Source organism: Tachyglossus aculeatus, unplaced genomic scaffold (genome assembly GCF_015852505.1).
Source record: "Tachyglossus aculeatus isolate mTacAcu1 unplaced genomic scaffold, mTacAcu1.pri scaffold_131_arrow_ctg1, whole genome shotgun sequence".
Lineage (NCBI taxonomy): Eukaryota > Metazoa > Chordata > Mammalia > Monotremata > Tachyglossidae > Tachyglossus > Tachyglossus aculeatus.
The window spans coordinates 973586-988707 of record NW_024044860.1 but is presented as its reverse complement, the minus strand read 5'-3'; the positions used below and the strand labels follow the sequence as shown (position 1 = coordinate 988707).

Below are 15122 nucleotides of genomic sequence, written 5' to 3'. Positions count from 1 at the left end.
ACACGGAACATAGAACGTGGGACATGAAACACAGGACGCGGGACAAGGGACAGAGAAAGGGGGGGGTCACGGAACACGGCACACGGGACACGGATCGGGGGGACGCGAGACACGGAACACCAAATGCGGGACGGAGACCCGGGGGGACGCGGGACACGGAACACGGGACGCGGAGCACGGGAAGCGGAACACGGGACACGGGACGCAGAACGGGAAGCACGGAGGGCGGGACACGGGAGGCCCCCGGCCGCCCCCTTCCCGGCAGGGAGGATCTTGGGAAGTTGTTCTTCCCGAGCGCTTAGCACAGTGCTCTGCACACAGTAAGCGCTCAATAAATACGATTGAATGAATGAATGAATGAATGAATGAATGAGTGAATTGGAGGGGCGGCAGAGAAGGGGGGAGAAGACACGGGGCGGAGCCGTGGGGTCAGGGGTCAGGGGTCAGGGCTGGGCGGACCCCTGTCGTGGGTGAGCATGAGGGCGTGGGGGTCAGAGGTCAGGGGTCATAGGGGGGTCACACACGGATCCAGAGCGGGTGCTGTGACCCCTGGGGGAGGGCGGGGTCAGGGGTCAAACCCGACGGATGCAGAGTGGGTGAGGGGTCAGAGGTCAGGGAAGGGGTCGGGGGTCAGCCTCCGCACCCCCCGGGCAGAGGTCGTGGGCGGGTGGGGGCACGGGGGTCAGAGGTCAGGCACGGACACGGAGGATCACGGGCGAGGAGGAGGAGGATGGGGGCAGAGGTCAAGGGTCAGGAAGAGACCAGGGGAAGGGGCCGCCTGGCGGAGGTCGATGGGGGTCAGAGGTCAGGGGTCAGGCCCTGCCCCCCCCGGTGGAGGCTGTGGGCGGGTGAGGTCATGGGGGTCAGAGGTCAGGCACGGACGTGGAGGGTCGTGGGTGAGGAGGAGGGTGGGGGCAGAGGTCAAAGGTCAGGAAGAGACCGGGGTTCTCTGGTGGAGGTCAGAGGTCAGGCTCCGTGCCCCCCGGTGGAGGTCGTGGGTGGGTGTGGGCACGGGGGTCAGAGGTCAGGCATGGACACAGAGGATTGTGGGTGAGGAGGAGGATGGGGCAGGGGTCAAAGGTCAGGAAGAGACCCGGGGAAGGGGCCGGGGCCGCCTGGCGGAGGTCAGAGGTCAGGGGCCAGGCTCCGCGCCCCCCGGCAGAGGTTGTGGGCGGGTGGGGGCACGGGGGTCAGAGGTCAGGCACGGACGCGGAGGGTCGTGGGAGAAGAGGAGGATGGGGGTAGGGGTCAAAGGTCAGGAAGAGGCCTGGGGAAGGGGCTGGACCTCCCTGGTGGAGGTCGTCGGGGGTCAGAGGTCAGGGGTCAAGCTCCGCGCCCGCCCCCGGTGGAGGTCGTGGGCGGGTGGGGGCGCGGGGGTCAGAGGTCAGGCACGGACGAGGAGGGTCGTGGGAGAGGAGGAGGAGGACGGGGGCAGGGGTCAAGGGTCAGCAAAAGAGCAGGGGAAGGGGCCGGGGACGCCTGGCAGAGGTCGCCAGGGGTCAGAGGTCAGGTGAGGGGTGACACGCCGACCCGGTGGAGGTCGTGGGGGGGGCATGGGGGGGTCAGAGATCAGGCATGGATGCAGAGGGTTGTGGGTGAGGAGGAGGATGGGGGCAGGGGTCAAGGGTCAGGAAGAGACCCGGGGAAGGGGCCGGGGCTGCCTGGCGGAGGTCAGAGGTCAGGGGTCAGGCTCCGCGCCCCCCGGCGGAGTTTGTGGGTGGGTGAGGGCACAGGGGTCAGAGGTCAGGCACGGACACGGAGGGTCGTGGGAGAAGAGGAGGAGGATGGGGGCAGGGGTCAAAGGTCAGGAAGAGACCGGGGGAAGGGTCCGGGGGCCCCTGGCGGAGGTCAGGGGTCAGGCTCCGCGCCCCCCCAGTGGAGGTCGTGGGTGGGTGTGGGCACGGGGGTCAGAGGTCAGGCACGGACGCAGAGGATTGTGGGTGAGGAGGAGGAAGGGGCAGGGGTCAAAGGTCAGGAAGAGGCCTGGGGAAGGGGCTGGGCTCCCTGGCAGAGGTCAACGGGGGTCAGAGGTCAGGCTCCGTGATCCCCTGGCAGAGGTCGTGGGTGGGTGGGGGCATGGGGGTCAGAGGTCAGGCACGGAGAGGGTTGTGGGCGAGGAGGAGGAGGAGGATGGGGGCAGGGGTCAGAGGTCAGGAAGACGCCTGGGGAAGGGGCCGGGGCCGCCTGGCGGAGGTCAGCGGGGGTCAGGGGTCAGGCTCCGTGTCCCCCCCAGCGGAGGTCGTGGGCGGGGGAGCACCGGGGTCAGAGGTCAGGCATGGATGCGGGGGGTCGTGGGCGAGGAGGAGGATGGGGGCAGGGGTCAGAGGTCAGGAAGGGACCTGGGGAAGGGGCCGGGCCTCCCTGGCGGGGGTCGTCGGGGGTCAGAGGTCAGGGGTCAGGCTCTGCGACCCCCCAGTGGAGGTCGTGGGCGGGCGGGGGCACTGGGGTCAGAGGTCAGGCACGGACACGGAGGGTCATGGGAGAGGAGGAGGAGGATGGGGGCAGGGGTCAAAGGTCAGGAAGAGACCGGGGGCCCCTGGCAGAGGTCAGGCTCTGTGCCCCCCCGCAGAGGTTGTATGCGGGGGGGTCACGGGGGTCAGAGGTCAGGCGCGGAGGATCATGGGTGAGGAGGAGGAGGATGGGGGCAGGGGTCAAGGGTCAGGAAGGGACCCGGGGAAGGGGCCGGGGCTGCCTGGCAGAGGTCAGAGGTCAGGGGTCAGGCTCCGCGCCCCCCGGCGGAGTTTGTGGGTGGGTGAGGGCACAGGGGTCAGAGGTCAGGCACGGACACGGAGGGTCATGGGCGAGGAGGAGGAGAATGGGGGCAGGGGTCAAAGGTCAGGAAGAGACCAGGGGCTCCTGGCAGAGGTCAGAGGTCAGGCTCTGTGCCCCCCTCCCCCCCGGCAGAGGTTGTGTGGGGGGGGTCACGGGGGTCAGAGGTCAGGCGCGGACATGGAGGATCGTGGGTGAGGAGGAGGAGGATGGGGGCAGGGGTCAAAGGTCAGGAAGAGGCCTGGGGAAGGGGCCGGGGGCCGCCTGGTGGAGGTCAGAGGTCAGGCTCCGCGCCCCCCCCAGTGGAGGTCGAGGGTGGGTGGGGTCACGGGGGTCAGAGGTCACGTATGGACGTGGGGGGTCATGGGAGAGGAGGAGGATGGGGGCAGGGGTCAAGGGTCAGGAAGAGGCCTGGGGAAGGGGTGGGGCCACCTGGCGGAGGTCAGCGGGGGTCAGAGGTCAGGGGTCAGGCTCCACGACCCCCCGGCGGAGGTCGTGGGCAGGTGGGGGGAGCATGGGGGTCAGAGGTCAGGCGCGGAAATGGAGGGTTGTGGGCGAGGAGGAGGAGGATGGGGGCAGGGGTCAAGGGTCAGCAAGAGAGCAAGGGAAGGGGCAGGGCCTCCCTGGCGGAGGTCAGAGGTCAGGGGTCAGGCTCCACGACCCCCTGGCGGAGGTCATGGGTGGGGGGGCATGGGGGCCAGAGGTCAGGCACGTATGTGGAGGATCATGGGAGAGGAGGAGGAGGATGGGGGCAGGGGTCAGAGGTCAGGAAGAGACCGGGGGCCCCTGGCAGAGGTCAGAGGTCAGGCTCTGTGCCCCCCCCCCCCCCGTGGAGGTTGTGTGGGGGGGGTCATGGGGGTCAGAGGTCAGGTGCGGAGGATCATGGGGGAGGAGGAGGAGGATGGGGGCAGGGGTCAAAGGTCAGGAAGAGGCCGGGGGCCCCTGGCGGAGGTCAGAGGTCAGGTGAGGGGTCACGCGGCGCCCCGGGGCGGACGCCGTGGGCGAAGGGCAGGGGGGTCGGCGGAGGCCCGGCGGGGGTCGGGGGTCAGGGGTCAAGGGTCAGGGGTCGGGGCGGGGGCACGGACCTGGAGCAGGGGCTGGGCGCCCTGGCGGAGGTCGTCGGGGGTCAGAGGTCAGGTGAGGGGTCACCCGCCCACCCGGGCGGGGTCAGAGGTCAGGCGAGGGTCAGGGGTCGGGGGTCGGGGGCGGGGGCACGCACCTGGAGCAGGTGCTGGGCGCCCTGGCGGAGGTCGTCGGGGGTCAGAGGTCAGGTGAGGGGTCACCCGGGCGGGGGTCGGCAGGGGTCAGAGGTCAGGCGAGGGTCAGGGGTCGGGGGTCGGGGGTCGGGGGTCGGGGGCACGCACCTGGAGCAGGTGCTGGGCGCCCTGGCGGAGGTCGTCGGCCAGGACGGGGGCGTAGAAGGCCTTCACCTTGTTGCGCAGGAGCCAGCGGTGATGGCGGCTCACCTCCCCGCCCACGTCCTTCAGGGCCTGGCGCCGCGGGCCCTGCCGCCCCAGTAGACGCGCCCCGTCTGTACTGGCCGGACCCCCCAAAACCCGCACCGCCCCCCAAGCCTTGCCCCCGAACCCCCAAGCCCCCCCAGACCATCCCCCCGCACCCCAAGAGCCCCCCACCTCCTCCAAATCCGTCCCCCTGCACCCCAAAAACCTCACACTTCCCCCCCAAACCCCGCCTCCCCCAAACCCCACACCTCCCCCAAACCATCCCCCTGCACCCCAAAACCCCCGCACCTCCCCCCAAACCGCCCACCTCCTCCAAATGCATCCCCCTGCATCCCACAAACCTCAGGCCTCTCCCCCCAAAACCCCACACCTCCCCCAAACCATCCCCCTGCACCCCAAAAGCCTCGTGCCTCCCCTCAAACCCCACACCTCTTCCAAACCCGTCCCCCTGCACCCCCAAAACCTCACACTTCCCCCCCAAACCCCGCATCCCCCAAACCCCACACCTCCCCCAAACCATCCCCCTGCACCCCAAAACCCCCACACCTCCCCCAAAGCCCCACACCTCCTCCAAATGCATCCCCCTGCACCCCAAAAACCTCACGCCTCCCCTCAAAACCCCACACCTCTTCCAAACCACCCCCCTGCACCCCACAAACCTCACACCTCTCCCAAAACCCCACACGCCCAAAACCCCACACCAACTTGAAAACCATCCCCCTGCACCCCACAAACCTCACGCCTTCCCCCCAAACCCCACACCTCCTCCAAAACCATTCCCCTGCACCCCAAAAACCTCGCCTCCCCCCAAACCCCACTCCCCCAAAACCCCCCACCTCCTCCAAATCCGTCCCCCTGCACCCCAAAAACCTCACACTTCCCCCCAAACCCCACACCTCCCCCAAACCATCCCCCTGCACCCTAAAACCCCCACACCTCCCCCCAAACCCCCCACCTCCTCCAAATGCATCCCCCTGCACCCCAAAAACCTCACGCCTCCCCCCAAAACCCCACACCTCTTCCAAACCATCCCCCTGCACCCCAAAAGCCTCACACCTCCCCCAAAACTCCACACCTCCTCCAAATGCATCCCCCTGCACCCCACAAACCTCACACCTTCCCCCCAAACCCCACACCCCCTCCAAAACCATTCCCCTGCACCCCAAAAAACTCACACCTCCCCCCAAACCCCACACCCCCGAAACCCCACACCTCCTCCAAAACCATTCCCCCGCACCCGCCAACTCTAATGCCTCCCCCTGCACCCCAAAATCCCCACACGACCCCCCAAAACCTTTCCCCGCACCCCAAAATCCCCCCAAGCCCCCCACCAGCCCCCCAAAATCACCCCCATGCGTCCCCCGGCACCCCAAAAGCAGGGAGAGGGACAGGAGGAGCAGGAGGAAGGCCGTGGACGACGATCGATGCGCTGTCCGTTAAGCGCGGACTATGTGCTGAGCGCCCTCCTAAGCGCTGAATGGTATTGGGTGAGCGCTTCCTATGCGGCAGACGCCATGCTGAGCACCGGTGGGGGGGGGGGGGGGGGGGGAGGGTGTTATTACTATTATTATTATTATTATCGGGATTAGTACTGTTATCATTACTATTATTATTATTATCATGATTAGAATTACTATTATTACCGTTATTATTATCATTATCGGGATTAGTTTTACCATTATTACTATCATTATTATTATTATTATCGGAATTAGTATTACTATTATTACTATTATCATTATTACTATCGGGATTAGTTTTACCATTATTACTATCATTATTATTATTATTATTATCGGAATTAGTATTACTATTATTACTATTATCATTATTACTATCGGGATTAGTATTACTATTATTACTATTATCATTATTACTATCGGGATTAGTATTACTATTATTACTATTATCATTATTACTATCGGGATTAGCATTACTATAATTGCTATTATTATTATTATCGGGATTAGTATTGCTATTATTACTGTTATTATTATTATTATTATTACTATCAGGATTAGAATTACTATTATTACCATTATTATTATTATTATTATTATTATTATTATCAGGATTAGTATTGCTATTATTACTATCGGAACTAGCATTACTATTATTACTATTATTATTATTATTATTATCGGGATTAGCATTACTATTATTATCATTATTATCGGGATTAGTAGGACTATCGTTACCATTATTATTATTATTATTATTATTACTATTATTATTATTATTACTATTGGGATTAGCATTACTATTATCGGGATTAGTATTAGTATTTTGCTATTATTATCACTATTACTATTATTATTATTATTATTATTATTATTATACAAGGTCATCGGGTCATCCCCCCGTGGGGCGGCTCGGCGTCTCCATCCCCGTTTCCCCCGGAGGAGGGAAACTGAGGCCCGCTGAAGGGCAGCGGAGCTCGTCGTGGCCGTCGGATCGCCCTCTCGTACTTCCCAAGCGCTTAGTACAGTGCTCCGCACACAGTAAGCGCCCAATAAATACGATCCTTCTCTTCTCTCCCCGACGCTCAGCACAGCGCTCCGCGCACGGTGAGCGCCCGATCCTTCGGCCTGGAGGAAAGCGCGGGTCGGAGGTCACGGGTCCTCGTCTACCGGGAGGCCTTGGGCGAGCCCCGTCGCTCCCCTGGGCCTCAGTTTCCTCCCCTGTCCAATGCGGATTCATTCGGTCGTACTTATCAGCGCTTAGCACAGTGCTTGGCACATAGTAAGCGCTTAACAAATACCATCATCATTATTATTATCTTCATATATATGTATATACATATATATATATATGATGCACCTGTATATATGTATATATGTTTCTACATATTTATTACCCTATTTATTTATTTACTTATTTTACTTGTACCGATCTATTCTATTTATTTTATTTCGTTAGTATGTTTGGTGTATATATATATGATGTACCTGTATATATGTATATATGTTTGTACATATTTATTACCCTATTTATTTATTTACTTATTTTACTTGTCCCTATCTATTCTATTTATTTTATTTTGTGAGTATGCTTGGTGTATATATATGATGTACCTGTATATATGTATATATATTTTTGTACATATTTATTACCCTATTTATTTATTTACTTATTTTACTTGTCCCTATCTATTCTATTTATTTTATTTCGTTAGTATGCTTGGTGTATATATATGATGTACCTGTATATATGTATATATGTTTGTACATATTTATTACCCTATTTATTTATTTACTTATTTTACTTGTCCCTATCTATTCTATTTATTTTATTTTGTGAGTATGTTTGGTGTATATATATGATGTACCTGTACATATGTATATATGTTTGTACATATTTATTACCCTATTTATTTATTTACTTATTTTACTTGTCCCTATCTATTCCATTTATTTTATTTTGTTAGTATGTTTGGTGTATATATATGATGTACTTGTATATATGTATAGATGTTTGTACATATTTATTACCCTATTTATTTATTTACTTATTTTACTTGTACCTATCTATTCATTTTATTTTGTTAGTATGTTTGGTGTATGTATATATGATGTACCTGTATATATGTATATATGTTTGTACATATTTATTACCCTATTTATTTATTTACTTATTTTACTTGTACCTATCTATTCTATTTATTTTATTTTGTTAGGATGTTTGGTGTATATATATATGATGTACCTGTATATATGTATATATGTTTGTACATATTTATTACCCTATTTATTTATTTACTTATTTTACTTGTCCCTATCTATTCTATTTATTTTATTTTGTTAGTATGTTTGGTGTATATATATATATATGATGTACCTGTATATATGTTTGTACATATTTATTACCCTATTTATTTATTTACTTATTTTACTTGTCCCTATCTATTCTATTTATTTTATTTTGTGAGTATGCTTAGTGTATATATATGATGTACCTGTATATATGTATATATATTTTTGTACATATTTATTACCCTATTTATTTATTTACTTATTTTACTTGTCCCTATCTATTCTATTTATTTTATTTTGTGAGTATGTTTGGTGTATATATATGATGTACCTGTATATATGTATATATGTTTGTACATATTTATTACCCTATTTATTTATTTACTTATTTTACTTGTCCCTATCTATTCCATTTATTTTATTTTGTTAGTATGTTTGGTGTATATATATGATGTACTTGTACATATGTATAGATGTTTGTACATATTTATTACCCTATTTATTTATTTACTTATTTCACTTGTCCCTATCTATTCTATTTATTTTATTTTGTTAGGATGTTTGGTGTATATATATATGACGTACCTGTATATATGTATATATGTTTGTACATATTTATTACCCTATTTATTTATTTACTTATTTTACTTGTACCTATCTATTCTATTTATTTTATTTTGTTAGGATGTTTGGTGTATATATATGATGTACCTGTATATGTGTGTATATGTTTGTACATTTATTACCCTATTTATTTATTTACTTATTTTACTTGTACCTATCTATTCTATTTATTTTATTTCGTGAGTATGCTTGGTGTATATATATGATGTACCTGTATATATGTATATATGTTTGTACATATTTATTACCCTATTTATTTATTTACTTATTTTACTTGTACCTATCTATTCTATTTATTTTATTTTGTTAGTATGTTTGGTGTATATATATGATGTACCTGTATATATGTATATATGTTTGTACATATTTATTACCCTATTTATTTATTTACTTATTTTACTTGTCCCTATCTATTCCATTTATTTTATTTTGTTAGTATGTTTGGTGTATATATATGATGTACCTGTATATATATATATATATGTTTGTACATATTTATTACTCTAATTACTTATTTATTTACTTATTTTACTTGTACATATCTATTTTATTTATTTTATTTTGTTAATATGTTGGGTTTTGTTCTCCGTCTCCCCCTTTTAGACCGTGAGCCCGCTGTCGGGCAGCGACCGTCTCTAGATGTTGCCAATTTGTCCTTCCCAAGCGCTTAGTACAGTGCTCTGCACACAGTAAGCGCTCAATAAATACGATTGATTGATCTTCGTTATTATTCTGTGGGCCTCAGTTTCCTCCTCTGTAAAATGGGGATGAAGACCGGGAGGCCCCCGGGGGACAACCCCATCACCCTGTAACCTCCCTGGCGCTTAGAACAGTGCTTGGCACATAGTAAGCGCTCAACAAATACCCTCATCATTATTATTATCATCATTATTATTCTGTGGGCCTCAGTTTCCTCCTCTGTAAAATGGGGATGAAGACTGGGAGCCCCCCGGGGGACAACCCCATCACCTTGTAACCTCCCCGGCGCTTAGAACAGTGCTTGGCACATAGTAAGCGCTTAACAAATGCCATCATGATTATTATTATCATTATAATTCTCTGGGCCTCAGTTTCCTCCTCTGTAAAATGGGGATGAAGACCGGGAGCCCCCCGGGGGACAACCTCATCACCTTGTAACCTCCCCGGCGCTTAGCACAGTGCTTGGCACATAGTAAGCACTTAACAAGTGCCATCATGATTATTATTATCATTATTATTCTCTGGGCCTCAGTTTCCTCCTCTGTAAAATGGGGATGAAGACTGGGAGCCCCCCGAGGGACAACCTCATCACCTTGTAGCCTCCCCAGTGCTTAGAACAGTGCTTGGCACATAGTAAGCGCTCAATAAATACCATCATCATTATTATTATCATCATTATTATTCTGTGGGCCTCAGTTTCCTCCTCTGTAAAATGGGGGTGAAGACCGGGAGCCCCCCGGGGGACAACCCCATCACCTTGTAACCTCCCCAGCGCTTAGAACAGTGCTTGGCACAGAGTAAGCGCTCAACAAATACCCTCATCATTATTATTATCATCACTATTATTCTCTGGGCCTCAGTTTCCTCCTCTGTAAAATGGGGGTGAAGACCGGGAGCCCCCCGGGGGACAACCCCATCACCTTGTAACCTCCCCAGCGCTTAGAACAGTGCTTGGCACATAGTAAGCGCTCAACAAATACCCTCATCATTATTATTATCATCACTATTATTCTCTGGGCCTCAGTTTCCTCCTCTGTAAAATGGGGATGAAGACCGGGAGCCCCCCGGGGGACAACCCCATCACCTTGTAACCTCCCCGGCGCTTAGAACAGTGCTTGGCACATAGTAAGCGCTCAACAAATACCCTCATCATTATTATTATCATCACTATTATTCTCTGGGCCTCAGTTTCCTCCTCTGTAAAATGGGGATGAAGACCGGGAGCCCCCCGGGGGACAACCCCATCACCTTGTAACCTCCCCGGCGCTTAGAACAGTGCTTGGCACATAGTAAGCGCTCAACAAATACCCTCATCATTATTATTATCATCACTATTATTCTCTGGGCCTCAGTTTCCTCCTCTGTAAAATGGGGATGAAGACCGGGAGGCCCCCGGGGGACAACCTCATCACCTTGTAACCTCCCCGGGGCTTAGAACAGTGCTTGGCACATAGTAAGCGCTCAACAAATACCATCATCATTATTATTATCATCATTATTATTCTCTGGGCCTCAGTCTCCTCCTCTGTAAAATGGGGATGAAGACTGTGAGGACCCCAGGGAACAACCTCATCACCTTGTAACCTCCCCAGCGCTTAGAAAAGTGCTTGGCACAGAGTAAGCGCTCAACAAATACCCTCATCATTATTATTATCATCACTATTATTCTCTGGGCCTCAGTTTCCTCCTCTGTAAAATGGGGGTGAAGACCGGGAGCCCCCCGGGGGACAACCCCATCACCTTGTAACCTCCCCGGCGCTTAGAACAGTGCTTGGCACAGAGTAAGCGCTCAACAAATACCCTCATCATTATTATTATCATCACTATTATTCTCTGGGCCTCAGTTTCCTCCTCTGTAAAATGGGGATGAAGACCGGGAGCCCCCCGGGGGACAACCCCATCACCTTGTAACCTCCCCGGCGCTTAGCACAGTGCTTGGCACATAGTAAGCGCTCAACAAATACCATCATCATTATTATTATCATCATTATTATTCTCTGGGCCTCAGTTTCCTCCTCTGTCAAATGGGGATGAAGACTGGGAGCCCCCCAGGGGACAACCTCATCACCTTGTAACCTCCCCAGCGCTTAGAACAGGGCTTGGCACATAGTAAGCGCTTAATAAATGCCATTATTATTATTATTATTATTCTTAGAGCCCGGGGTCGTGGATTCTAATCCCGCCTCCGCCCCTTGTCCGCTCTGTGACATCAGGCACACTTCACCTCTCTGGGCCTCAGTTTCCCCCCCTCTGTCAAATGGGGATGAAGACCGTGAGCCCCCCGGGGGACAACCCCATCACCTTGTGACCTCCCCGGCGCTTAACACAGTGCTTGGCACATAGTAAGCGCTTAATAAATGCCATTATTATTTATTATTGTTATTACTAATCTGTAAAATGGGGATTAAGACCGGGAGCCCCCCTTGGGACAACCTGATCACCTTGTAATTTCCCCAGTGCTTAGAACAGTGCTTGGCACATAGTAAGCACTTAATAAATGCCACCATTATTATTATTATTATTATTATTATTATTATTATTATGAAGACCGCGAGCACCCCCGTGGGACAACCCGATCTCCCTGTAATTTCCTCAGCGCTCAGAACAGTGCTTTGCACATAGTAAGCGCTTAATAAATGCCATCATTATTATTATTATTATTGTTATGAGGACCGCGAGCACCCCCGTGAGACAACCCGATCTCCTTGTAATTTCCCCAGCGCTTAGAACAGTGCTTGGCACATAGTAAGCGCTTAATAAATGCCATCATTATCGTTATTAATAACGACAGCTATCCGTCGTCGTCATGGCGATTCTCGTCACTGTACTAGACGGAGGCGACAGAACGAGGCGGGATGAGAACCCGCTCTGAGCGCTTAATAAATGCCATTATTATTATTGTTATCATTATTATTATTATTATTATGAAGACCCACGTCCCAGGGCCTCCCGGACGCTCCCTGCTCTAAGCGCTTAATAAATGCCATCATCATTATAATTATTATTATTATTAAGAAGACTGCGAGCACCCCCATGAGACAACCCGATCTCCTAATTTCCCCAGCGCTTAGAACAGTGCTTTGCACATAGTAAGCGCTTAATAAATGCCATCATTATTATTATTATCATTATTATTAAGAAGACTGCAAGCACCCCCATGGGACAACCCGATCTCCTAATTTCCCCAGCGCTTAGAACAGTGCTTTGCACATAGTAAGCGCTTAATAAATGCCACCATTATTATTATTATTATTATTATTATTATTATTAAGAAGACTGCAAGCACCCCCATGGGACAACCCGATCTCCTTCTAATTTCCCCAGCGCTCAGAACAGTGCTTGGCACATAGTAAGCGCTTAATAAATGCCATCATTATTATTATTATTATTATTAAGAAGACTGCGAGCACCCCCGTGAGACAACCCGATCTCCTTGTAATTTCCCCAGCGCTTAGAACAGTGCTTGGCACATAGTAAGCACTTAATAAATAAATGCCATCATTATCGTTATTAATAACGACAGCTATCCGTCGTCGTCATGGCGATTCTCGTCACTGTACTAGACGGAGGCGACAGAACGAGGCGGGATGAGAACCCGCTCTGAGCGCTTAATAAATGCCATTATTATTATTGTTATCATTATTATTATTATTATTATGAAGACCCACGTCCCAGGGCCTCCCGGACGCTCCCTGCTCTAAGCGCTTAATAAATGCCATCATCATTATAATTATTATTATTATTAAGAAGACTGCGAGCACCCCCATGAGACAACCCGATCTCCTAATTTCCCCAGCGCTTAGAACAGTGCTTTGCACATAGTAAGCGCTTAATAAATGCCATCATTATTATTATTATCATTATTATTAAGAAGACTGCAAGCACCCCCATGGGACAACCCGCTCTCCTAATTTCCCCAGCGCTTAGAACAGTGCTTTGCACATAGTAAGCGCTTAATAAATGCCACCATTATTATTATTATTATTATTATTATTATTATTATTATTATTAAGAAGACTGCGAGCACCCCCATGGGACAACCCGATCTCCTTCTAATTTCCCCAGCGCTCAGAACAGTGCTTTGCACATAGTAAGCGCTTAATAAATGCCATCATTATTATTATTATTATTGTTATGAGGACCGCGAGCACCCCCGTGAGACAACCCGATCTCCTTGTAATTTCCCCAGCGCTTAGAACAGTGCTTGGCACATAGTAAGCGCTTAATAAATAAATGCCATCATTATCGTTATTAATAACGACAGCTATCCGTCGTCGTCATGGCGATTCTCGTCACTGTACTAGACGGAGGCGACAGAACGAGGCGGGATGAGAACCCGCTCTGAGCGCTTAATAAATGCCATTATTATTATTGTTATCATTATTATTATTATTATTATGAAGACCCACGTCCCAGGGCCTCCCGGACGCTCCCTGCTCTAAGCGCTTAATAAATGCCATCATCATTATAATTATTATTATTATTAAGAAGACTGCGAGCACCCCCATGAGACAACCCGATCTCCTAATTTCCCCAGCGCTTAGAACAGTGCTTTGCACATAGTAAGCGCTTAATAAATGCCATCATTATTATTATTATTATTATTATTATTATTATTAAGAAGACTGCAAGCACCCCCATGGGACAACCCGATCTCCTTCTAATTTCCCCAGCGCTCAGAACAGTGCTTGGCACATAGTAAGCGCTTAATAAATGCCATCATTATTATTATTATTATTATTAAGAAGACTGCGAGCACCCCCGTGAGACAACCCGATCTCCTTGTAATTTCCCCAGCGCTTAGAACAGTGCTTGGCACATAGTAAGCGCTTAATAAATAAATGCCATCATTATCGTTATTAATAACGACAGCTATCCGTCGTCGTCATGGCGATTCTCGTCACTGTACTAGACGGAGGCGACGGACGAGGCGGGATGAGAACCCACGTCCCGTGGCCTCCCGGGTACTCCCTACTTTGAGCGCTTAATAAATGCCATTATTATTATTATTATGATGATGATGAAGACTCACGTCCTGAGGCCTCCCGGGTACTCCCCGCTCTGAGCGCTTAATAAATGTCATTATTATTATTACTATTATTATTATTATTATTATGAAGACCCACGTCCTGGGGCCTCCCGGGTGCTCCCTACTTTGAGCGCTTAATAAATGCCATTATTATTATTATTATGATGATGATGAAGACCCATGTCCTGGGGCCTCCCGGGTGCTCCCTGCTCTGAGCGCTTAATAAATGCCATTATTATTATTATTATTATTAAGACCCACGTCCTGGGGCCTCCCGGGTGCTCCCTACTTTGAGCGCTTAATAAATGCCATTATTATTATTATTATGATGATGATGAAGACCCACGTCCTGGGGCCTCCCGGGTACTCCCCGCTCTGAGCGCTTAATAAATGCCATTATCATTATTACTATTATTACTATTATTATTATTATGAAGACCCACGTCCTGGGGCCTCCCGGGTGCTCCCCGCTCTGAGCGCTTAATAAATGCCATTATTATTATTATTATTATGATGATGATGATGATGATGAAGACCCACGTCCTGGGGCCTCCCGGGTACTCCCCGCTCTAAGCACTTAATAAATGCCATTATTACTATTATTATTATTATTCTTATTAAGAAGACCGCGAGCCCCCCCGTGGGACAACCCGATCTCCTTGTATCCTCCCTGGTGCTCGGCACATAGTAAGCACTCAACAGATACCATCATTATTGTTATTATCGCTATTAATAACGACATATCCATAAAGGCTTAATAAATGCCATTATTATTATTATTATTAT

The 15122-nt window shown here is 49.7% G+C and overlaps 1 protein-coding gene across 1 annotated transcript in view; it reads right to left on the bottom strand.

Moving 5' to 3' along the window:
* SLC12A2 (solute carrier family 12 member 2) overlaps positions 1-15122 on the bottom strand; it is a 139749-nt gene that overhangs the window by 31910 nt on the left and 92717 nt on the right. Inside the window, exon 17 of the mRNA XM_038742553.1 lies at positions 4134-4274. Within this exon, the coding sequence (XP_038598481.1) occupies positions 4134-4274 (141 nt within the window). The remainder of the gene's footprint in view (positions 1-4133; positions 4275-15122) is intronic.